At 42.9% G+C, this 23761-nt stretch overlaps 5 protein-coding genes and 1 non-coding gene across 10 annotated transcripts; 4 read left to right on the plus strand and 2 right to left on the minus strand.

Annotated features, from left to right (window-relative positions):
* Positions 1-135: 135 nt before the first annotated feature.
* On the minus strand, positions 136-207 carry trnah-gug (transfer RNA histidin (anticodon GUG)). Its single transcript has one exon. It is a non-coding gene; the product is annotated as a tRNA-His (tRNA).
* Positions 208-1348: 1141 nt separating this feature from the next.
* On the plus strand, positions 1349-3453 carry LOC114449768 (complement factor H-like). 3 transcript variants are annotated; one of them, XM_028427603.1, is made up of 7 exons: positions 1349-1710; positions 1785-1988; positions 2220-2308; positions 2477-2668; positions 2912-2989; positions 3149-3174; positions 3259-3453. In XM_028427603.1, the coding sequence occupies exons 1-7, from the start codon at positions 1653-1655 to the stop codon at positions 3314-3316; spliced, it is 705 nt and encodes a 234-aa protein (XP_028283404.1). In that variant the 5' UTR covers positions 1349-1652; the 3' UTR covers positions 3317-3453. The 3 variants fall into 3 exon arrangements, with proteins under 3 accessions (XP_028283404.1, XP_028283401.1, XP_028283403.1); XM_028427600.1 differs by having other exon boundaries at positions 1363-1710; positions 2220-2399; XM_028427602.1 differs by having other exon boundaries at positions 1381-1710; positions 1809-1988; positions 2220-2399.
* Positions 3454-3599: 146 nt separating this feature from the next.
* On the plus strand, positions 3600-6682 carry LOC114449769 (complement factor H-like). Its single transcript, XM_028427604.1, has 7 exons — positions 3600-4540; positions 4726-4865; positions 4943-5134; positions 5312-5494; positions 6054-6221; positions 6364-6389; positions 6484-6682. The coding sequence occupies exons 2-7, from the start codon at positions 4808-4810 to the stop codon at positions 6547-6549; spliced, it is 693 nt and encodes a 230-aa protein (XP_028283405.1). The 5' UTR covers positions 3600-4540; positions 4726-4807; the 3' UTR covers positions 6550-6682.
* A 1180-nt stretch (positions 6683-7862) lies between these two features.
* LOC114449767 (complement factor H-like) lies at positions 7863-10686 on the plus strand. Its single transcript, XM_028427599.1, has 7 exons — positions 7863-8023; positions 8120-8311; positions 9461-9643; positions 9723-9893; positions 10010-10177; positions 10392-10417; positions 10513-10686. Exons 1-7 carry the CDS (start codon positions 7966-7968, stop codon positions 10573-10575), a joined length of 861 nt encoding a protein of 286 aa, XP_028283400.1. The 5' UTR covers positions 7863-7965; the 3' UTR covers positions 10576-10686.
* A 634-nt stretch (positions 10687-11320) lies between these two features.
* Positions 11321-16304, minus strand: zbtb41 (zinc finger and BTB domain containing 41). 3 transcript variants are annotated; one of them, XM_028427598.1, is made up of 11 exons: positions 16173-16304; positions 14550-15734; positions 14139-14346; positions 13837-13906; positions 13572-13719; positions 13337-13466; positions 13162-13257; positions 12963-13069; positions 12763-12868; positions 12590-12678; positions 11321-12493 (listed from the first exon to the last, which is right to left on the minus strand). In XM_028427598.1, the coding sequence occupies exons 2-11, from the start codon at positions 15703-15705 to the stop codon at positions 11859-11861; spliced, it is 2745 nt and encodes a 914-aa protein (XP_028283399.1). In that variant the 5' UTR covers positions 15706-15734; positions 16173-16304; the 3' UTR covers positions 11321-11858. The 3 variants fall into 3 exon arrangements, with proteins under 3 accessions (XP_028283399.1, XP_028283397.1, XP_028283398.1); XM_028427596.1 differs by having other exon boundaries at positions 16169-16304; XM_028427597.1 differs by having other exon boundaries at positions 16040-16180.
* A 1038-nt stretch (positions 16305-17342) lies between these two features.
* Positions 17343-23010, plus strand: LOC114450195 (protein crumbs homolog 1-like). Its single transcript, XM_028428186.1, has 8 exons — positions 17343-17475; positions 17703-18674; positions 19558-20108; positions 20183-20348; positions 20906-21818; positions 21896-21937; positions 22032-22151; positions 22758-23010. Exons 1-8 carry the CDS (start codon positions 17427-17429, stop codon positions 23008-23010), a joined length of 3066 nt encoding a protein of 1021 aa, XP_028283987.1. The 5' UTR covers positions 17343-17426.
* Positions 23011-23761: the final 751 nt, after the last annotated feature.

Raw genomic sequence — 23761 nt, forward strand, 5'->3', positions numbered from 1 at the left:
AAAGGCATGTGGAAGAGTGGCAGCCGGTGGGACAGGCAGACAGTGACCAACGGCCCCCATTTGAGCTCTCAGCTGTCTCGTTCAAAATTCCCCCCTAACGTTGTCCGAATGCCCCCTGTGGGGGCACTAGTGTAAAGCTGTGACCCGGATTCGAACCGGGGTTGCTGCGGCCACAACGCAGAGTACTAACCACTATACGATCACGGCGAGCTGTCCTGTGGGACAGTGAATAAGTCCTGGTGTCCCAACGTTCTAAAATGTTCTTTGACACATAATTCATCATGCGGTGGGACATGACACAGGATAAACTAGAAGAAACCCAGGAAGACATTGGGAAGCAAGCCTCCAGATCAATCAGCGAGGGCAAAACATGATTTGTAAAGCAGATAGAGGAAGGAGAAATCAATACAGGCCTCTGGAGACCAAAGCTCTCAGACAGGAGATCAAAATGGATCCAGACCTTTGACCCCTCACTTTTTGAAGTCGTCCTTGGAGACACAGTACATGCAGAAGATCCCTTATTAGTGTGGTGCCTTTGTGATGTGCCACAGATCTGCTGTGTTGTTCTGAACATCCAGCAATAAGCATCCATCACTTCCTGAAAAGTGAAGATCACCAGAATGTGACATTCACCTGTGTAACATTAAAAAAATCAGTTCATATGCTAAACAGGAGTACAAGTACAAAGTAAACCTAAACCATGACACCATGACTCCACCACCGTGCTTCACAGTTCATATGAGGTCCTCCTCGCTGTCAATCTTCAGTGGTTCACAGCGTGGTCTATATAAACTGTACTTTTGTTCTGTTTGAATGGAGGTTGCTTTTCCGACATGCAGGTAAACAAAACGATGCAGTCTGTGTCCGTGTCTTCAAACTAACACTCACCTGCAACAGCAGCAATAAAAAATACAGCCCCATCATTTTGCAAAAAAGACTCTTCTGGTGGCTGTCTTTGCAGGAGTGACCAGTCCTCCAACTTTTTCTTCACATCTTGGATTTAAATGTGTGTATTTCATTTACGATAAAGCACAGACTGCACATTCATTTTCAGTTTATGTATGTTTTGGTTTTGTTTAAGTGAAGCTTTGACAAGGATCACAAAACATGTGAACAAATCTGAACTGATGGATATTAATATGAGTCACTTTTTAGCAGCATGGAGCATGATTCTTCATCTAGTTTTATTTATTACCAGTAAGGACAGACTGTGGTCACAGAACCACTTGTTTGACTACAGTCTGAGCTTTGGCCCGGCTGTGTTTGTTATTTCTAAACACTGACCTCTGGACACAGCTTCATCTGTCGTTTGGAAATGTGAACTCTAAAGAACTTGGACACTGCAGACCGCTGCTGGGAAGTGATACAGAACACACAAAGACAATATCTTGTTTTTTTTAATGCCAGAACTTGGACTTACTCTGTTTGAATTGAACTTTTTTCAAACTTTTCATCTTAGAGAACAGAGAGAGAGGAGGAGGAGGAGGAGGAGGAAGAGAAGGGGAGTGGTTGCACAGTGCCTCTTTTTAGCTTTAGTCTGCCTCTGCTGCACCTCCTCTTCACAGCTTTTAGTTAAAGTGTCCTGAGCAGTATTTGACTGGTTTTGAGCTTTGTGCTCTGCTTTGCTGTGCAGCATTGAAATACCTGACAAAATGTGCATCAGCTGGCTGGGATTTGCGCTTCTGATTTGGCTTCCAGGACTGCTTCATGGTAAGAGTATTACAATCTGTCACCCAGAGCCTTTTCAGTTTGTCCAAAAAAAAATAATAATAATTTCAGTGCAGTGCTCACTTTGTCCTCTGTTTCAGGGCAGCCGTGTCCTGCTCCCAAGCTTGATGATGGATATGTGATCCCACAAAAAAACAGTTTTCATCATGATGACTCCCTAACTTACGGCTGTGACAGTGGACTTAAACCTGCAGCGGAGGGCTGGTGGGCGACCAGCACATGTCAGAATGGCAAATGGTCTCATGAACCACAGTGTATAAGTAAGTGTTCAAACATCTGAGCTGCTTTGTTTATGTTACAAACTCAGATTGTCTGTGATCATAACAGTATTTCACCTTTTTGAGACATCTGTTAAGTCAGCTCTCAATGTGACTGAACGGCAGTAAAACAATGGAAGGCTGAGTTTTACAGGAGTGTGGTGCAGGTCTGGTATCAGACATATTCATATAAATATCTAAAGCTTGCTATTATTCGTTCTTTTTTGTCTTCAGGTGAAAATGCATGTCTTCCACCAACCATCAAAAATGGAAACATCACAGCAAACACAAAGGGTTGGTACGAAAACGGAAGCCGGATTGAGGTAACATGCAACGAAGGATATGAACTCAAAGCAGAGTCTGCTTCTATCTACTGTACAGACAGTATATGGTCACCTTTGCGTGTCTGTAAGAGTAAGTCTGTCAGATCCCTAACAGGCACTGATCTGAGCCATATCATGTGACTGTTTATGATTCCTTTTTGTGCACAGAAAGTACTAATGCATGCAGCGAGCCCCCTAAAAGGCACAATGCGGCCATCATCAGCGGAGGATACCGGGAGGTGTTTGCACACAACACAGAAGTGCAGTACATATGTAAAGAAGGATATAATACAGACGGAACAAACAGTGAAGGCTCTATCCGCTGCTCCTCTGGAAGCTGGAACGAAGGCCCAGAGTGCAGTAAGTACACAGTGTGCTAACAGACATAAACACGTTTTTTTGCTCAACACGCTCTGCAAAGCATCTACACATTCTCCAAATTCAAAACAAGCTGATTCTATTCTATTCAAACCTGTACACCCCCCCCCCCCAACTCACACACACAGTTATAACTCATGAAGATGCTTGAAGTCCAGCTGCCTTGCTTCGGACTCTATATCTGTATGTGCTTCGGCTCTAATGCCTCCTCTAATTGTTATCTAGGAGAACCAGGACATGGTGGACCTGCTGCGGAGGAAACACACACATCTGTTGACAGCGGTCCACAGACTGCAGGAGGAGGTGCACATTTTGATATTAATAAGACTAAGAAATGGAAAGATCATTTAATTCACTTCTATTAAACTTCCCATTATTTGAACCTGTGGATCTGTCTTTAGCAACATTTATATGAATTCAGTCATCAAGTATTCACTGCTGTGCTGATTGTCTCATCTTCAGGTTGTCATCAAGACGACATTCAATATGTGAGTCTTAACATTGTATTTAATTGTGGAAGACACTTTTTACATGAACTAACATTTTCTCTTTATTGTTTGTGTTTTGATCAGAAACGGTGCCCATAAAGCAGAGCAGAGGAACCACTGCTGCCTGACAACAAAGTTTTAAAAAGTGTTTGTTCGTTTCCAGCTATATACACACACAAGTTTGGAGCTGATTGTTGTGTGTCAGTCAGCTGTGTGTGTTTGTGTGAGTGTGATCAACACTCTGAATTCATAAATAAATGATACAGCAGTCTGAATACATGTTTGTCTGAAGTTTAAACAGAGGTGGATGCAATGTTTTATTTACAAATAGTGTTTCACAGTCCTTCCAATGTTAATAGACTTAGCTTAGCATCAACACCTTCTACAGACAGAAAGGACAGAACTGTCACTTCCCACTTTCAAGGTGTTGTTCTCACCAATCAACTAATCAAGGGTATTGAATAGTCCAACAAAATAACCTCTGATCACATTGATTGGATAAAGACATTACAGTGTAATAAAATGATCATCACAGATAAGATAATGAAGACGAGCACAGATCTGTGATTGAAGCTGATATGAATCTAAAGATCTGTGTTATGTGTGATGTTGGTAAGTTCAGGACCCAGGCGCAGACAACAGTTCAAAAACAAAGGAACTTTATTCCAAAGAGGAAAACTTAAGCAGTCCAAAAACAGGGAGAACTAAAGGCGAGCTACTGCAAACAGTGCTGAGGTCTAAGGCAAAAAACAAATCACAAGGCAGGCAAGACAAGAGGGAAGAAACAAAGGCAAACCATGAGGATGAGGGTAATCCAAGGGAGGACGAGACGACACGAGGACAAGGTGAGCCGAGGAGGTGAACACTGCCGAGGAATGCAGGGGAGACGAGACACATCATGGGGCAAACAGCGACAAAGATCCGACAAGGACAAAGGAAAGCACAGGACTTAAGTAGAGAAGGAGGACGAGACACAGGTGGACACAATCAGGGACGGAGCAGGCAATAAGGGAGGAGGGAGAAACTAGGAAGGAACACTAACAGGAAGAACCAGGGAGCACAGGACTACAAACCAAGACAAGACTACAAAACACACTAAGAACACATGAGAGGTCAGGAGGGAATACAAGACAACACTGTGAGCACAAGAGGGAGAACAGGGGGAAAACACAGACAACCAGGACTAGAGACTAAGACAGGAATATATGACAACACGAAGACTACATGAAGGAGGGCAGAGCTAAGGGAGGAGGAGAGAGGGAAGGAGCTGAGAAGAGGAGGGAAGAAGAACAGCAGAGAAGACAAGAGGAGGAGAGAACAGGGCACAAAGGAGGAAAACAATCATCAAAATAACAAGGAAGGCAGGGTAAACATGACAACCATAACAATCTGTTTAAATCAGTAGTGTAAACATCAAGAAGAGAGAAACCTGCAGCATCCACAGCATGTGTTTATGTGTGTTTCAGTGTGTAACAAATAAATAAATACATGATGGTCTCAAAGTACAATTCAACATGAACTTGTCTCGTCTTTGTTCTGGCTTCCGAGCAGCAGTGGAGAATGATTAACTGGACCTCGTCTGGACTGGACTCTTTTAGCCGCTTCATCGTGGTTTGATTTTATTTCTCAGAAGATGTTCATCAGGTACCTCGGCTTCGCTCTCCTGGTTGGTTTTCCTGGAGTGCTGCATGGTAAGAACAATAAAAACGTTCACATTTTTCTGTTGAAATGGTTGAAAAGCTGAAACCTGCTGCTTGGTGCTTTGCAGCACAGAGTCCCGAGCAGTCCTGTACTGCTCCCACTCTGGAAGGTGGATTCTATGCCCCAAAGCAACAGACCTACTCTCATGGAACAAAGCTGAGCTACGCCTGCCACGATGGACGAAGACCTCCAGTGAGCGGATGGTGGGGAACAAGCACATGTCTGAATGGCAAATGGTCCCGTCAGCCAGAATGTGTTGGTGAGAGCTGTGTGTGTGTCTTTGTGGATATCAGTCTGCAGCACTTGACATAGATGGATCAAACACTGATGAGGCATCACTCCACATCACTTTTCCACATCCAGTTTCCTTCTGATAAAAAATGTCAGTTGACTAAATGCTAAAGGATGTCATATCTGGAGTCTTTTTTTTTTACAGAAACTATTAATGCATGTTTTGAGCCACCTAAAATCCCACATGCAGTCATCATTGATCAGGAATACCAGGAGCTGTTTGCTACAGGTTCAAGATTGCGTTATGAATGTGAAGATGGAAATAGAGCAGACACACAACAATTCATTGAATGTGCAGCTGGGATGTGGAGCGTAGGCTCATCCTGCAGTAAGTTTTCAATGTGCAGTGACGACTGCTTTCTTCTTTGTTTTTTATACTTTACCTTTTTCATTGTATTAAGTTCAACAATATCTTATATAGCTTGTGAGATTGTAATCTCCAACCGATGTCACATCATTATTCAGCAGATATTTGCATCATGCATCAGACCTGGTGTATTTATTTAGTGGCTACTTTGGTAATACACAGAATTCCTATTCATAATCATGTATGGCTGTTCAGTGAGTGTCCCTATAAAGCTGGGAAACAACAATCTAAAGTCACATAAAGGACTGGGATCCTGATACAGAGGCTAACCTTCATCATTGTATGAAACAGCCTATCAGCAGGTTCTGATAAAAAACTGCCCAATCACAGCATTCTGTGGAAAGAATGAACTTGAACAGTTAAAGTCTGCAATAATGATTCAATCACTGCAGATACCACTTTGCACTTTGCTACTTACAAGAGACATCAGAGGCAGGAAGCTCAAAGTGAACTCTCAAACATGAACTGATGTTCCAAAGACCTGCTGAAAAACATGGTGTTTATTGTTTTCTTTGTGCAGCTGCCGACTGTCGTTTTGACACCACTAAGTATCCAAAGTTAATACCTGATGGAGTTAAAGTCGTTAGACAGGGTGAGGACCTGAAACAGGAATGTGTGACCAAACAATGGACACCTGATGAAATCTCTGTGGTCAGCTGCATTAATGGAACCCTGTCACTAACCAAATGTAAGTATCACTGTGAGCTGACTGCATTTAATTAAATATGGTGGCTTAACACACAGAAGACAATCTATACAAACTATATCATTCACATTGACTGACTTCCCCTCCCAATAACATATTTCTGCTTCTGTGTGGCTGTTGATAGGCTGCTACCGGCCAACAATAAAAGCCGTGAGTGTTCCTCTTGAATATTCCACTAATCATGTATTCATTTTATTTATTTAATGTACATGTTCTGTTGTTCTAAAATCTGTTTTGTAACCAGGGAGCGTGCACAGAGCCGATGGACACACAGGAAGATGGTGTTTTTGATTTGGCCCTTGCTGTCTGATTACAAAGAAGTCAGCATGGAAGCCATCAAAGCCCTCTGAGTCATCCTGTGATTCTCTCTTTGCATAAATAAATATCTGCAATAAATGAATCAACTGATGTAAAAATGACTGGATTAAAGGCTTCAGCTGGAATTCCAACATTGTCATTATTGAATCCTCCCATCATGGACAGCTGTGAATTTGATGTGGACCCCTGTGGACTATGCACATCCACTCCTCACACAAGACAAGGTTGTAGCAAACATTTTAACAGATATTAATCATAATTAATCACAATTTTACTTCAACACATCTGTTCTTTTCATAGATTATACATTATGATTTCTTCATTACACATTATGCACCGGTTTCTATGACGCTTGTGACTCCAAACATATAAAAGAGCAGCATGTGGGATTGGGTGACATCTAGTGGTGAAGGTGCAGATTGCAAACTCCCTTTCTATCAGCATATATAAAACAGGTCCTCTAACATGGCGGTGTGTTACTGCTGAGGGAGATCCTGGGTCTGTGAATCAGTCATCTGATGTGAAAATGTGTTGAAAGTCAAACAAAGTAACTTTCATAGCATTCATTGTGTGTCTGTTTTTGAATTTATTTGTAGTGTGTAGTATATTTCTTTTTACCTTAACCACTTTTGTAAACAGATCTTTTTATTTGACTGGTTGGTTTGGTGTTTCACAATACTGACCTCTGATCACAGCAGTCCGGGAAATCCTGCTCTGTAAATACTAATGAATTACTAATAAATAAAGCATTGTTTTCTTAAGTTTCATCGACCCCTAGAAATACTTTGATCCGTGTACTTAGTTAACCAAATGTAAGTATCACTGTGAGCTGACTGCATTTTACTTAATATGGTGGCTTAACACACTGGAACCCCGAGACACTGTCTTAAAAACCTGCAGGGCACCTTTCCACACAAAGATCTGTTATTTGTCATAATTACTGTCTCTGAAGGACGTCTATCTACAAACTGATTCTGCATCGTGCATTGATTTTTAAATACTATTCTACTTCACCTCCCAATAACATATTTCTGCTTCTGTGTGGCTGTTGACAGGCTGCTACTGGACAACAATAAATGTTGTGAGTGTTCCTCTTGAATATTCCACTAATCATGTATTCATTTTATTTATTTAATGTACATCTTACTGTTGTTGTAAAATCTGTTTTGTAACCAGGGAGAGTGCACAGAGCCGATGGCCACACAGGAACCTGATTTAAGCAAGATACATTAAAAATGTCAGTAAGAGCGTGTGATGTTTATTTGTCCATTAATGACTGATACTCTGTGTAATGTTTACTATTTCTTAACTTCTAAACTTTGGGGTTAAACCCAACAATTATTAACCGCTCCAGATCGGATCACGGCTCATAACTGTGCTGTGGTGTGGTGAGTGATCCTCTGACAAAATGTGCCTGAGGTGTCTGGGATTAGTTCTCCTGGTGTGGTTTCCTGGAGTGCTGCATGGTAAGAACATTAAACTCTGTCACATAGAGGGATGTGTCTGCTTGTTGGAGGAATGCACATGAAGTGTGTATTTTTTTTGTTCTCGCTGTGTTTCAGTACAAAGTGCAGCTCTGCCGTGTGATGCTCCCATCCTGAATGGTGGTTTCTGTGTCCCTGAACAAAAAACATATCCTGACGGAACAACGCTCACTTACACCTGTGACAGTGGACTTAAACCAGCAGTGGAGGGCTGGTGGGCCACAAGCACGTGTCACGATGGCGAATGGTCTCATGAACCACAGTGTATAAGTAAGTGCTTTCTTATTGGTCTTCTGAGAAGTGTTTAAAGTGAAGGAATACAATCAGATGAACAAGAGGAAGAAGACAGATCACTGAAGAAATTAAACAGAACACAGTGATGCCGGATTGTCGAAAAAAATACAATAAATGAAGCCTAAACATATAAAAATAATTCTGCTTTGTATGCATGTTCAGAACATCAAGAATGTTTATTGTCATTATGCAAGGCACAACCAGCAGCTCTGTATGAACAAGGCACAGTTAAAATAAATCTATATACATATATATAGAATAAAGAATAAAAGTAGCAGTGCAGATCAACTTGTTAAACTGACCGGTATGAATATATTGTACATGTAATGCTGAGTCTATGGATGAACCCTGGGGAAGAAGCTGTGGGCCACATACACATTTACCCAATTAAAACCACTGAAAACACTGTATTTCATTTGAACCCAGCTGTCCTATATAGAGTCGTGCTGTGGGAGTGGACTCCCCACAATCCCCTGTGCCATTTTCACCACCCGGGCCAAGTCCCTTCTGTCTGGAGAGGGACAGGACATGTGTAATGGTACATCAGGACTGAAGTGTGCTGTCACGGGGTTGTGAACCTGTCATCATCTTTATTAGTTTATGCTCAACCAGCATCATTATTATGAGGGAGATTTGCCAGACCCTTGTCTCTGTAAAAGAGAGACAGAGGCAGATTTTTGTGTAATCTGTTTCTAATCTGTTTCTAATCTGATCTGTATTGTGTAGTCTTTTCCAGTCCAGCTGATGGTGTAATTGGGAATACAGTGAAGCCGAAATGTAATTTTTGTGGTTAAAACTATGGTGGCACAGAGGTAGATAGTAATAGACCTATTTTGTTATAATAATCTGTTAGTGTAGTATATATTCCAGCATTAGCTTGACAAAAACTGCATATTGAATCTGTTTTAGAAACACATTTTTAACAACCAATGCAGGAGATAGCATCTACTTCATTAAATGTATTTATTTATTTTTGGCCATAAGGTGATTATTTCTGTGCAAATCATGCATGGCTCACATGTGAGGACAGACCCATGAGTCACCGCTGGTTTGCTAAACGGGCACGACAGTATAAATTGTTATTTGTATAATAATCTTTACTGTCACTGCTCTTATCCTCCTCAGATGAAACATCCTGCATTCCACCAACTACTCCTAATGTTAATCCTACTCCACCCTCAAAGCGCTGGTATGAGGATGGAAGCAGAATCAACTTAATTTGTGACTCGGGATATGAGATTAACCCCGCGAAGGCCAGAGAAGCTGTGTGTAAGAATGGGGTGTGGTCTTCTGTGCCTGTCTGTGAGAGTAAGTCTGATAATCATGTTGCTCTATTTAGCTGCAGAACACCTCTGTCTGTTCCTTATTTACTCTCTTATTTCTACAGTAAGTCACAACTCATGTGTTGAGCCCCTTATGATTCCCAACGCAGTCCTGCTTCATAAATACCAGGAGGTGTTTTCTCATGGTACAGAGCTGCAGTATCAGTGTAATGAAGACAAACAGACACATCACATCCAATGTAGCAGTGGAACATGGGTTAATGGTAAAAAATGCTGTAAGTGAAGAATGTGCAAATGTATATATGAATACACTCAGTGTTGTAATCTCAAACATGAACTGATGTTCCAAAGACCTGCTGAAAAACATGGTGTTTTTGTTTCTTTTATGCAGCTACCGACTGTGATTTTGACACTACTAAGTATCCAAAGTTAATACCCAATGGAGTTAAAGTCATTAAACGGGGTGAGAGCCTGAAACAGGAATGTGTGACAAAAAAATTGACACCTAATGAATACTCTGTGGTCAGCTGCATTAATGGAAACCTGTCATTAACCAAATGTAAGTATCACTGTGAGCTGACTGCATTTTAATCAAATATGGTGGCTTAACACACTGAAGACAATCTATACAAACAGACAAAACAGAAAAGACGTCTATCTGCAAACTGATTCTGCATCGTGCATTGATGTTTAAATACTATTCTAATAGTCATTCACATTGACTGACTTCACCTCCCAATAACATATTTCTGCTTCTGTGTGGCTGTTGACAGGCTGCTACTCGCCAACAATACATCTCGTGAGTGTTCCTCTTGAATATTCCACTAATCATGTATTCATTTTATTTATTTAATGTACATCTTACTGTTGTTCTAAAATCTGTTTTGTAACCAGGGAGCGTGCACAGCGCCGATGGACACACAGGAAAACGAAGAAGGGACCGCTGAAGCCACATAGTTGTAATTCTGCCATCGCACACTGAACGCTGCACACTGTTTTTACTGATCAATAAATATCTGCATAAATGTATGTAAAATGTGTCAGCTGATAAAAATGACTTGGCCTGTAGTCTGACTAATGGTTCTGTCTCTTCAGGCTTCATGGATAAATACAGCAGGGTATCATCAGCATAAAAATAAAAGTTTATGCCTTGCTTCTGAATATTATTCTCTAGGGGGAGCATGTAGAGGGTGAACAGGATCGGCCCGAGCACTGAACCCTGTGGAACACCGTGTATGAGAGGAGAGGAAACATCATTAACATGAAGGGAAATCTATCTGATAAATATGATTTAAACCAGCCTGGTGCTGTTCCTTTAATCCTCCTCTCGTGTTCTAATCTGTGTAGTAAAATGCTGTGATCTACAGTGTCAAAAGCAGCACTGAGGTTCAAGTCCGTGGTCTGATGCTATCACAGGGCAGTTGTCCATGTAAAGGTGAAGTAGCATAAAGTGCTCTGAGTATATGTATGTGAGCACAGACAATTCACCATTTAAGTCTATGTGATAAATACAAAAAGATGCCTCAAAATTGGACAAACAGGACTGGACCATATGTGCTTTTGCATTTTAGTTATTGTTGTTATTTCTTCATACTTGACTCATTAACAAATTCAAATCCTCATACACTACCCTTAACAAAGATTTGATCCTTTCTCTGGCATTACTCTTTCTTTATACTAAAAACAGAACGACTCCCTCATTTTAATTTAACATTTGTATTTCAATCAGCTTTAGATACATACATACCCATAAATACATGATTATTTAATCACTGTGCTCATTTATACGCTGCATGAGGAAAAGAATCCCTCCTTTGTTGTTAACTCTGTGTCTCACAGTGATAACAGGTTTTACAGGCTGCACACAAATTACACTAAGGGAAACGTTTCCCCCCAACAACTTACTGTTACTTTATCAAAACCGTCACCAGTACTTTAAAAAAATATTTAAGTGCTAAATAAAACATGAGGTGAATGAAAACATTGTTGAAGTATGTTGATGAAGATTCTCAGTCATCCAGGTCAGTTTCATTCAAAAGGTTGAAACATCTGGACATCCAACATGTTTGAAGTAATGCAGCCTTGGCTTTTTGTATGACATGTTCCCACAGGACATACAAATTACTTTCTGTGTAATGTCCAGCTGTGGTACAGGTCCAAAATCTAACAGGGAGTCAGTAACACCTTCCATATTGTTCATCTGTGTTATTTCGTTGCACTGTCCGAGTTTTTGCTGAGCATCAGTGAGTGCTGTGATCAGAGTTGGAGATGTTCTGCACAGAGGAAGCTGAATCTAGTCCCAGCAGTGTACCCAGGTAGGACTGCTCTCGAGGGTCCAGCATCTGATCGGGCCTCACCGCATGGACAATGTTAGCAGGCTGAGGGGTGAGAGTGTACTTCTCAAAGAAAGCCAGGTCTGTAGGGGCCTGGTAGCCAGGGTTCTGCTGCTGCTGCTGCTGTCCCTGAGCCTGTGTGCTAACAACGCTGTGAGACTGTGGTGTGAGAGACGAGGCCCTGTGAGTGTTAAAGTCACCTTGAGCTCCTCCTGCCATTGGGACAGAAACAAAAATGACATTTAGGGGAGTGGGGCTGGTCTGGAGTGGGGACTTGGGTTCAGTGTGGTATGTCTTTGAGGTTTCCTCGAAGGGAATGGAGGCTATTTTGTCCTCGCTGAGTGTTTCAAGAGGCTGCTCAGTAAAGCGGACGCTGTGCACGTGGTCCACGTGATATTTGAGCTTGTCTTTTCTTTTAAAGGTGGCGCTGCAGTGGGGGCAGTTAAAAGGACGAGCATCTGAATGAATCACCATGTGCTTTGTCAAGGTCTTCTTGATCCGAAATGTCTGGTGGCACTCAGGACATCTGTGGGGTTTTTCACCTGTGACACAAAACATGGAAGCTGAGAAGCTGATTTGTTTTTACAAGACTAGTACATATGACAGCCAGACGGACACACAGTTACTTGTTCCCTTACCTGAGTGGGTCCTAAAGTGCATTTCTAGACTGGACTTTCCTTTGAATTCTTTCTTGCAAATCTCACACTGATGTACAGCTATTTTATACCTAAAGAAAAAACGAACAGCTTAAAGACCAGTAGGTCACTGCCTGTGATGCCATAGAGAGGTTTTATAATGTGAGTTGACCTACTTCTGCCTAACTTTCTCTCCCAAATGAACACTTTTGTAGTGGACCATCAGATGATCATGGCGTCTGAAGCACTTGCCACATTCTTCACACTGATGTGCTTTCTCTCCTGTTGTAAAAACAGGCCAAGTTAAAGCGAACACTGATCGGGAAGGTTGACGGTATTTATTTTCCTACTGCTGCTTCTTGCCTCTCCTGCTTACCAGAGTGTATTTTCTGATGTTTAGTTAGGTGGTCGTGGCGTATGAATGTTTTCCCACATTCGTCACACTCGTAGCGCTTGTCATCACGATGGACTCTAAGGTGGAGCCTGTTAAAGAAACAATTTGATCGTTAATGGGAGATCCGTCAATCTCAGAGCTTGAAAAGTTCACAATCCTCTTCAAATCTTGCTGGACCCACCTGTAGGAGCTGCCATGACGGAAACTTTGACCACAGATGCTGCAGAGATATGGCTTCTCTCCACTGTGGATCCTCAAGTGTTCCCTCAAAGTTGTCCTATAAAGATAGGATATAGTTGTAATTGATGCTAATAATTATAACAGAAGTACTGTAGTATTGGTACAAAGAGTTCTACCTTTCTCTTACAGATTTGCCACAAACAAAGCACGTCCATTTTCTTTTCCCTCCGTGTGTGCACTCAATGTGTCTTTTTCTGTTGCCTGAGTCATTAAACTGGCGGCCACAGATCTCACAGGGAAAAGGACCTGCCAATGAGACAAACTCTTCAGATACACTGAAGCTGTAACTGGTGAAATCATTATATAGTTTAGACTGACAGGTTTGCCATGTTTTGATGGTGTCTCTCTCACCTAAGTGGTACTTTTCTTGGTGCTTCAATCTCGCAAACCTAGACTTAAAGTATTCGTCACAGAAGGAGCATTTAAAGGGAAGGTCTTGGGTGTGAAGGATCATGTGCTCCAGCAGATGAGGCCTGCGGGTGAAGGTCTTCAAACAAGTCTGAGAAAAATCACAGATAGTTAGACCTTAATAATGTATTTACTTATTATTTATTGTAATGAACATCAACATGTACTTTTTCTAATGTCTCAATAATATTTTAAATCCAGCCCTTACAGCACATTTCCAGCCTTCACTCTTCCTTTTCTTCTTCGTAAAAAACTCCTGGATGTGGTCTGGATGAAACCTGACAGAACAGTGCAAACACACAATGATGCACTCAGGTAATGTCTTTAAAGATATACAAAGAGTCTTATGCAAATAAGCTAAAATTAGTAATACAATCAGAAAGAAAAGACATATAAGTAGTAAATAATATATGTATGTTATACACACATTTTGGTTGGCCCAGGTGTACATAATGTAAAACTCCTCTGTAAATCACACACACTGTAGACTTTGCAGTAGCAGTGTCTCACCTCCTGACGTGCTTGGCGAGGGTCTTCGTGCTGGCATGGAGTTTCTTGCAGAAGGGGCACTGGTGCTCCTTCTTCTGAACAGGAGCATCGCTGGTGTGCTTCCGCTTGTGTACGGTCAGGTTCGACTTGGTGGAGTAGCACTGCAGACAGATGTCACACTGGAATGGCTTCTCTCCTGTGTGTACCCGGGTGTGACTCTCATATTTTCCTGAACAACGCAACAAAATGTGATAAGCAACAAAGACACTCTGCACATTAATGCTAAAATGAGAATTTACCTTCAGTCTAACCTTTGACTAAAACAGAAAACAAATAGTGATTATTCTGTTTAGCTGGCTGGTAACATTTCTACAACAAGTAATACTGGAACATTGATGAAACATTACTGATAACACTCAGTGTGATTCCCACCTGTACGGTCGAAGATCTTGTCACATTTGGGGCACTTGAGAACCTTCCTGCTGCCGATTTGGACGGTGAGTGGGGCCAGACCTTCAGGATACACTGGACACTGGTTAGAGCTGCCTGCTGCTGGTACGTGCACCTCCACCTCTCGAACCTCCTTTTCTGAAGCCTGCTCAATAGCACTCTTGTCTGCACCACTAACCTCAACAACTTTTACAGTGTCTGTGTTCACATCTCCATCTCCGTCCTCTTCCTCCTGCTCATCCATTACATCATCCCCCTGAGCTGGTTTAGATGTCTCCTTCCCATCCATTTTGGGACCCTGGTTTTCCACTGTCCTCTCCCCTGCCTCATCACTTACATCTGACACAGTTGTAAGAGTTTTCTCACGAGTGGATACAGAGCACTCTACCTCATCTCGCTTATACTTGCTGGGTGTTCTTCTTCTACGAGCTAATCTCCGAGTGCCAGCATTCCTCTGACCTGTGGTCTTCTCCTCCTGAGTTTGACTCTCAGTTAAGAGGCTGTTCAGGGGGTTATTAAACAGGCTGTGCTTAACATCAGGTGGGCTCTGGATGTTTGTGTCTGTTCCTGGTGAGTCACTGCAGGTAATTTCCATCTCAGGAGACCCTCTTGTCTCATTTTGGTCCTGAATCACACTTACAGGGTGGACCTCCCCTTCTTCACATAACAGCTTTAATATATCCATCATATCCAGAAATCGAGCTGCTTCAGTTAGAGCTGGGATATCCATCTCTGCAACAACACACTCAGCTGTGTACAAAAAGCCAAGCAGGTGCTGGAAAACAGAGTCCTCCACATGGTCCAAAGTCACATGTGCCATTGCAGCAGGATTTTTGGAGACTTCTGCATGGAAATAACTGCTCCCGTGGGCCAACACCACCTTGTGGGCACTGTAGATCTTCCCACCCACAGACACTGACACATCACAGAACTTCTGCCGAGTCCGGTCCTCATTTAAAAACTTGAGGAGGGTCTGACTTTGCTGCGCCAATTTCAAGTGTCTGGTTTGTGGGGGTGAATCTGGGTTTGCTGGGATGATGGAGCCTGATGCAGTGGATGGGTCTGTAGCAGAGTCATAGCTGGCACTGGCCTGCCTGCCACGTTTGGGACGTGGCAGAGTGCTGGGCTTTTTCTTCATTAGGCTGTCTGATGGGCTAACATGAATCACTGGAAACCAGAGGAGCAGAAACAAAAGTGAGGCTGAATATGTGCTCAGTATTGGATTCATATTACCCATTAATACACATTAATAACACAGTGATGTAATAGTAACACGAAGTTGACATTAAGGGGCTAATCAAATATTATCTAAGACATAACAAGATGCACAAAAACGACGATTTGTTAAGATGAATATTCTACTAATACAGAACAGAAATTGCCAGTTAATAGAGTAAAGATACATTCGGGAAAGGTGAATTTTAGCTAGCTAACTATAGACTGTCAGCGGCTGCTACAAATTCGCTCCCCACCTCAAGCACCCCTATGATCATGTTATCAGGCGGACGGACGGGCCCCCCTCCGAGGAGAGTGTTGACAAACGACCATTACTGTTACCGAAAACTTACACGTATATCAAGACCTATTTCGACTAAACGTACCTACGGCGTACAAGAGGTGAATAAAAATCAACCCGAACCCCAGCCGACTCAAGAAAAGTAGGAAATCAACAAAGAAATAATATTTTCCTGATTATCTGTAACGCTACAACAGAAATGTCCGACACCGAAGCAAAACCTTCGCTGATTGGCTGCTTCAGCCTACTTGTTCTTCTCCTTTGTTTTTTGTAGCAGGAAGACTCCAACTTCCCATTACCGCCCCCGTCTGGCTGTAAATATCCAGTATTTTCATGACGAGGAGAACGTGTGCTTTTTGTTTTGTTTCCATTAGCAGCCAGTTACAACATTGAAACGCTGGAATAAATCAGAGCGAATAATAGTGTAAAAGTACAGTTTTTGCAAGGTGTATTCAGTACATTTAGTATTTATCAGTGCATGCCCAGTTTCACTTTAAGATTTAAATATTTTAAGTATGAAGTTTTAAAGCTGTCTCACTCAAACCTGCTGCTGCTCGTATTGTCAAATATCATTATTATTCTGTATGCATTATACATTATCATAATACATTTGCATGGGAAATTGGATGCATGCTGCTATATTATAATACATTTTTCTACCTTTATTATCATACAGAACAGGTTTCGGTTTATTTTATTGGACACAAATTCAACAACATGTTCAATTTCAAGCATTGGGTGTTTTTAAATTAAGTGGCATTAAAGGAACAGCAGGGCCACAAGCATTACTGAACTGACTGAATGCCATTAAGGTTAAACAACTTGTGACGACGTCAGTGAGATTTTAATGACAGTGATACTTCCCAGATTAGAACTACAGGCCTCAGTTTACATCATTCACCTCAGTTTAACCAACAGCAGCCAACTAGGGACGCAATCTGGATAAACAGCAGTAGTGTGCACACGTGTATTTGAGTTTATGTTTCAGGGTGTATATGCGTGTGGCTGGCATGTAGGAATACCTCCCTCTACAGAAATACAAATTTCTTCTGCACCATGTGCGCCAAAACGTTCACATCTTGTTGCCATCTCTTATATAAGAGTAGATCAGAGGTTTGCCTAGGCTTGAAGTTTCTCAGGCTTCCTCATGGATGTGCCCCTCCCTTCCCTCACACGTTTAATGTGTAAGACATTGTAAGTGCATTAGCTTAATCCCTCCTATCTGGCATGCAGCGAGCGAAGCATATCAGTGAGCACAGAGGAGCAGAGGTGGCGATGGAGCTGCACACCCGTCCTGACTTAAAATGAAGATATTGCTAAATATCTAATAAACCTGAAGGACAATGATCATATTCAGCGTGTTTATGTGGATGCTATGGTGGCTTTATGCAGGTAATCTTTGGATGTGTGTTATGAGAGAGTAATATTATTACTTTTATTTCAACTTTTAAACAATGTAGTTCTTTAGTAGAATAGTTTTTCCTTTTCTGATTGGGATCTCATCTGATCATTATCATGTTTGGAATTACTCTTATTGACACTGTGTTTACAATTATTATTATTATAAGTACTTGTGTCTGTGTCTATAAGGTTATAATGCATTGCAACTGTGTCTCCAGGCGCTGTGTTTGCTGAGGACATCAGTGGATGTGAGCAGCAGCCATGCCAACATGGTGGTGTGTGTGAAAGCTACAACGGAGGATTCAGATGCCTTTGCTCCCTTCAGAGTCAGAATGGGCGCCTGTATGGCGGGGAGAACTGCACAGTTCCACTTTTGGGCTGTGATGAAAACAAGTGTGAGAATGGAGGAATATGCTCACCCTTACTTGTAGATGATTATCACACTTACACGTGCATCTGCCTTGCCGGGTTCACAGGCTCTCAATGCCAGACGCCCACTGTCTTCTCATTCGAGTCTCGGGGCTACATGTACATAGAGACGAAGCTTCTGGACCCAGAAGCTCCTCTTAATGTCACTTTCAGCTTTAAGACAGAGAGACCGGTTGGCACCCTGTTGCAGCGCAGAGTAGATGACCTGGTCCTCAGCATCGAGCTGATGGAAGGGCACCTGTGCCTCCTCAGCCTCAGGGGTCAAGGCTCCAGCACACTGGTTCAAGAGCTTCCAGAGTATTTGTCCGACAACAAGTGGCACACAGTGGAGGCATCGCTGGGCGGTGTGGTCAGCCTTATCAGGCTGCTCTGCACAGAGGGAAGCTGCACCAGAGACACCAGCACTGAAGTCCAGCTGCTTGAGCATGCCTCTGCTCTCCCCGAGCCAGGAGCGGTGCGTCAGAGCCTCTTCATTGGAGCAATCGGAGGGAACTGGGCTTCAGGCAGAGCTGTGGATGAAGAAGATTTCCCAGCTGCTTTTTTGGGCTGCTTTAGAGATGTGTTTGTAGACTCACACCTGGTGTTGCCCATTGTAGTGCCAGTGGAGTTAGGCACCCAGGCAAACATCACTGTGGGGTGCAGCGACAAAGACAAGTGCGACGACAGCCCGTGTCAGAACCGAGGGCGCTGTGTGAGCCAGGGATGGAGGAGGTACACCTGCGAGTGCCACAGGCCATATGAAGGAAGCAACTGTGCAGAGGGTAGGACACAGACACATACCACCACATTTCATAAAAGCAAAGAGAAACATTTTTACACCTGCAAAATATGTTTACAGGAAAAGATCCCTCATTAGTGTGATCAGTGCTTCCAAAACAGTGCCTACCTAACTGAGGGCTATCCACCATGTATGTGTGTGTGTTCACCTTGACAAATGGCCTTATGATTAAAACAAGTAGCCCTACAGGTGAAGTCAAGTGTGGCAGAAGTCTGAATGGTTGGCTTTGAAGGATAAGGTTGGCGCAGTAGACTTTAAAAGAAGATTATTGAGACAGTAGAAATAGCATCAGCCAAACTGCCAAGCAATTAGAAGGTATTCCAGCAACACCTGCACTGGGGATTATTAAAACGTGGCTTAATTTGCCTGGGAAGGTATTCAAGGTTGCCAAATGAGGACAGCCCCGTGGACTCACGTCATACTGAGGCTTTTTCTTTGTTTGGCAACCTCAACAGCTTTCCCTCTTAAAGAAGAGGTCCCTTCATTCTTGTTTTGTTTCTGGCAGCACTTCTCATGTCAGGCATCAACATAGAGGTTCAATACTTAAGCTAACTCATTAATGTTATTAAAGTATAAAAATTTAACATAGTGGTCTGGCTGGATTTGTCACCATGGAAACCAAGCCTGTGGCAGATGGGGGAAGTTTCCCTTGTTACATGTGACATTCTGGTTTTGTATTAAGTCAGACCTGTCTTATATAACCTACCTTAGTAGTTTTACCTCAACCTACAAATACCCAAAATGCAACTGCAAGTCAAGAGACAACACACTGGTTACAAAACCCAGTTTCTGTGTGGCCCAAGTACACCTTTTCAACAGGTCTGTTTTATCTTGACTTCATAGTTTTCTCTTTTTCACCCATACAGAGTATGCGACTGCAAGGTTTGGGAGCAAAGATCTGGAGAGTTATGCTGTATTCTCAGTGGACAACGACCCAGGTGATACTGTGATTGTGTCCATGTTCATTCGCACCCGAAGGTCTAGCGGCTTGCTCCTCGTCCTGGCTAACAGCACTGGCCAATACCTCCGCCTGTGGCTGGAAAAAGGCAGGGTCAAAGTTCAGGTTAACAACTTTGAGACCCTTGTTGGTCAAAATGTGGTCAGTGACGGCCACTTCCACCTGGTGACGGTGAAGCTGGAGGGGATGGCAGCCATCTTGTTCCAGTCCACCCAAAGCCAGGGCTCCATGGCCATCAGGCGTGCCCAAGCTCAGCTTGGGGATTTGGTTTTTGTTGGGGGGCTTCCAGACTCAAGAGCCTTAGCTTCGTTTGGTGGTTACTTTAAAGGATGTGTACAGGACCTGAGGATCAACAACAAACGACTGCAGTTCTATCCAATCGCAACTCCAGTCCAGTCTTACAACTTAGAGCAACTCGTGGGTGTTGCAGAAGGATGCAGCAGTGACAATGCCTGTGCTGTGAGTATCTTTCATCTAAAGCAATAACATAGAATTCAAGAGGTCAGTCATTCATGTTGTTTTCTCTACAACAGGTCAATCCTTGTCTCAATGGTGGAGTGTGTTACGCCATGTGGGACGATTTTGTCTGCAACTGCCCGCCCAACACTGCAGGGCAGCGCTGTGAAGAGGTGAAATGGTGTGAGCTCTCTCCGTGTCCTGCTACTGCAGTTTGTGAGCCACACTCTCAGGGTTTTGAGTGTAAGTATCCTAAGATCTTGGATTGCGGTCGCACCACTTATGTCTGAGAAAGAACAAGCTCTGGTGCTGGCACTGATTAATTACAGTGTGGCTCATTACAGGAGGGGACAGAATTGAGGCAGGGATCCTTCCTAGGATTCCTCTAAGACGTTGTAATCCCTTGCCAGATTAAGTCTACCACCACATGTCTGTGGTAATTTATGATGACAAGTCGTCCTGGACGTGTCACATGTTCACTGAGAGACGAGGAGGAGAGACACTGATCCAGAGCTGCCAGTCACACAGACTGTTTCTGTAACAGTTTAGCAGACAAAAAGTGCAAAGGCTCAGGGGTCCTGCATTCTATTTAAACAGCTGGAGTATTTCCATAAAGATGTAATGTTTAAGGGTTAGCATCGACTGATAATTTTCTGGCCTATGAAAGAAGCAGATGAGTTAAACAGGTTGCCTTTGCAGGTTGTGTGTAATGGCTACATGTTTCCCCTTCCTGCAGTCACAGAGATGAACAAGAATAATGAAGGTAAAGTGGTTGTTAAGTGTTCTGTTCTCTGTTTCAGGTTTGTCTAATGTGACATTTCGGCTTGACAGCAACATTTTGATCTACCAGAGCAATGGAAAAATTACACGCCGGCTCACCAGTGTCTCCTTCAGCCTACGAACAAGACAGTCTGCTGCCACCTTACTTCATGCACAACAGGACTCACACTACCTCACCATCTTCCTCCTGAACTCTCATGTGGTGATGGAGCTCCAGACTGGGCCTGACAAGGATTCCAGCAAGGCGTCAGTTCAAAGCCTGGGTCCGATCAATGATGGAGAGTGGCATGTTGTTGAAGTCAGCATGGAGACACAGACTCCGACCTCCAGGTGGATCATGATCGTGGATGGAGGCAAAGAGAAGAGTGTATCTGAAACAGCTGTGGGGGACCTGCAGTTTCTCAAAGACGGAGCAGACATCTACCTGGGAGGGCTAAGCCTGGAAGCTGGAGTGAACCTGTCTGGCTGTCTAAGTCCTGTGGAGATCGGGGGACTTCTTCTCCCTTTTCACCTTGAAACAGAGCTGAACCTCCCCAGACCTCAAGAGGAGCAGTTTGTGAGGATCAACAGAAATGCTTCGCCGCACTATGGCTGCTGGGGAGCCAGAGTGTGTGCACCCAACCCTTGCCAGAATGAGGGCGTGTGTGAGGATGTGTTCGACCAGCATCAGTGCTCATGCTCCTTAGAGTGGACCGGGCCCCTTTGCCAAGACCCAGCCGACTCCTGCATGTTCAGTCCTTGTGTCTACGGCAATTGCACCAACCTGCCTGGGGGGTTTCAGTGTGTGTGTGAACTGGGGTACAGTGGTGCGCTATGTGAGGTAGAAGTTGATATGTGTGAAAACAGTAACTGCAGCAATGGCGCCACGTGCCTCAAAGGCTTCCAGAGCTACGGATGCCTCTGTCCACAGAATCTGACAGGCCAATACTGCGAGTGAGTATCTGTGAACTACAGACATATTGTAGCAAACACCTAAAAAGCTCTGCTGACTTATACTCTGTCTCTTACAGTGAGAAAATCCCTGATATCCCATGGTACATTGAGACCAATCCGTAAGAACTTTTACCTTAACAAAAAATAAATGTATATATTCACTAAGTAAATAAGAAATGCACCATTTCTAAGTGAAATCTTTTGTCTGCCCAGGCTCCCTCAGTTGCCTATATCTGTATGCATGGGTACAAGATGGAACTACAGCTGCTTCAATGGAGGAAACTGCTCTGAAACAGACACCTGTTACTGCCTGCCGGGTTTTACAGGACAGTGGTAGGACACGCACACTGATAGAAATCCATAACACAGAGTTTAAGCAACTATCAGCCCTACATAGACTTAAAGGTTCAATGTGTGAGTATAGATCATGCTGTGACTTCAGGGAAATGAATATTTTGTGTTGTGGAGGTTTCTAGAGAACCTACACTAAGTTCAGCATGAGCACACACACACACACACACACACACACACAAGCTAACCTCTTGTCAATCCTTCCAACAGACAGTAAATGAATAAAACATGTTTGGGTTTGTATTGAGCTTGCTTTGACTCTCCACAAACTGTTTACAAGGCCCACTGGCCTGGCCACTATCACAGGTGACACTGAGGGCTGCTTCCTGCATTAACCTTTTCTATACACAGACCCAACCAGATCATCATACTGGTTGGGTCTTGGATTATTTTAATGCTATAGCTGAAATTGGCTGAGAAATAAAAGCATTACACAGACGCACAACATGCCCTCTAGAGAGACACAACACCTTTCTCAGAATGTGTCTGCTGCCCCTAAGTGGCCACATAAATAATTACCGTATGGTAGATTTAAAATCTTGTTTACAGAACAGTATCACTAACTAAAAACGTTTTTCGTCCTTCCAGGTGTGAGAAAGATGTGGACGAATGTGCCTCAGAACCCTGCATGAACGGAGGCTTCTGCATCAACTATGTGAACAGTTTTGAGTGTGTGTGTGATATGAATTACTCTGGGATACACTGCCAAATAGACGTCAGTGACTTTTACTTGTACCTCTTCTTGGGCCTGTGGCAGAACCTTTTCCAGCTGGTGTCCTATCTTGTGATTCGCCTGGACGACGAGCCAGAAGTTGAGTGGGGTTTCCACGTCAATGATTAGACCTCTCATCATCAGTTACGATAAAACAGGGTCACACTGTGCATTCTGTGCAAATATTACCATCTAATCTCAGCCATGAAGGGAACGTCTTCTTTTTTTGTGGCCTCTTGAAATTAATGTTAATAAAAGCACGAGGCTTTGTTCCACAGTGTACCCTGCAAATCACTACTTTGTAATGATGATGTCACACTAGTGGAATTATCTGATCTCAGGTCATCAAAGAATACATATATTAGATATTAGGTGTTAAACTATACTTTATAGGAGTAGATTATTCTATGTGTTCTATGTGTGTAAACACATTTATTTGGTATTTAATATTGCATATTATACAGCAGGTAAAGCTGGTTCTCATACTGAAAACCACACAGAGGTCTCCATGTGCCTTAAAGTCTCATTTTTATCTGGAGCACTGTCTTCTTATCAGTGCATTTTTGTAACATGCATGACACACTAACATATGAGGGGTGATTGATAAGTGTAAGCCCTACAAGATGTTTTTTTCCTCTTACAGAAGCAGTGAAGCATAGAGAGATTGTTTTGATGCTTTGATTGACTGACCACAGAGCCTCACTTTGGAAGGGGGGGTAGTAGTCTAAAGGTGCCAAATTTAGGAGGGTAGATGGTTGTTTGACAAGTTCCAATCTACATCAAGTTATTGACCTTAAACTTCCGGCAAAATCCCTCAAAAATAAGTGATATAACTCATCTTCTTGTTGCTAAGGCCACCAATCACCCCTTGCTCACTTCG

Source organism: Parambassis ranga, chromosome 17 (assembly GCF_900634625.1).
Source record: "Parambassis ranga chromosome 17, fParRan2.1, whole genome shotgun sequence".
Classification (NCBI taxonomy): Eukaryota; Metazoa; Chordata; class Actinopteri; family Ambassidae; genus Parambassis; species Parambassis ranga.

What these genes read in the sequence shown, in the direction of transcription:
- LOC114449769 (XM_028427604.1), top strand. Translation starts at nt 4,808, where the DNA reads ATGTTCATCAGGTACCTCGGCTTCGCTCTCCTGGTTGGTTTTCCTGGA. An exon ending in GAGCGTAGGCTCATCCTGCA is followed by an intron (nt 5,495 to 6,053) that starts GTAAGTTTTCAA and finishes TTCTTTGTGCAG; the next exon opens with CTGCCGACTGTCGTTTTGAC. An exon ending in AACCCTGTCACTAACCAAAT is followed by an intron (nt 6,222 to 6,363) that starts GTAAGTATCACT and finishes GGCTGTTGATAG; the next exon opens with GCTGCTACCGGCCAACAATA.
- LOC114449768 (XM_028427600.1), top strand. Translation starts at nt 1,653, where the DNA reads ATGTGCATCAGCTGGCTGGGATTTGCGCTTCTGATTTGGCTTCCAGGA. An exon ending in ACCTTTGCGTGTCTGTAAGA is followed by an intron (nt 2,400 to 2,476) that starts GTAAGTCTGTCA and finishes TTTTGTGCACAG; the next exon opens with AAAGTACTAATGCATGCAGC. An exon ending in GAACGAAGGCCCAGAGTGCA is followed by an intron (nt 2,669 to 2,911) that starts GTAAGTACACAG and finishes ATTGTTATCTAG; the next exon opens with GAGAACCAGGACATGGTGGA.
- zbtb41 (XM_028427598.1), bottom strand. Translation starts at nt 15,705, where the DNA reads ATGAAGAAAAAGCCCAGCACTCTGCCACGTCCCAAACGTGGCAGGCAG. An exon ending in CTCGCCAAGCACGTCAGGAG is followed by an intron (nt 13,907 to 14,138) that starts GTGAGACACTGC and finishes CTGTTCTGTCAG; the next exon opens with GTTTCATCCAGACCACATCC. An exon ending in ACATCAGAAAATACACTCTG is followed by an intron (nt 12,869 to 12,962) that starts GTAAGCAGGAGA and finishes TTTTTACAACAG; the next exon opens with GAGAGAAAGCACATCAGTGT.
- LOC114449767 (XM_028427599.1), top strand. Translation starts at nt 7,966, where the DNA reads ATGTGCCTGAGGTGTCTGGGATTAGTTCTCCTGGTGTGGTTTCCTGGA. An exon ending in TTCTGTGCCTGTCTGTGAGA is followed by an intron (nt 9,644 to 9,722) that starts GTAAGTCTGATA and finishes TTATTTCTACAG; the next exon opens with TAAGTCACAACTCATGTGTT. An exon ending in AAACCTGTCATTAACCAAAT is followed by an intron (nt 10,178 to 10,391) that starts GTAAGTATCACT and finishes GGCTGTTGACAG; the next exon opens with GCTGCTACTCGCCAACAATA.
- LOC114450195 (XM_028428186.1), top strand. Translation starts at nt 17,427, where the DNA reads ATGATCATATTCAGCGTGTTTATGTGGATGCTATGGTGGCTTTATGCA. An exon ending in GCTATGGTGGCTTTATGCAG is followed by an intron (nt 17,476 to 17,702) that starts GTAATCTTTGGA and finishes CTGTGTCTCCAG; the next exon opens with GCGCTGTGTTTGCTGAGGAC. An exon ending in TGGTACATTGAGACCAATCC is followed by an intron (nt 21,938 to 22,031) that starts GTAAGAACTTTT and finishes TTGTCTGCCCAG; the next exon opens with GCTCCCTCAGTTGCCTATAT.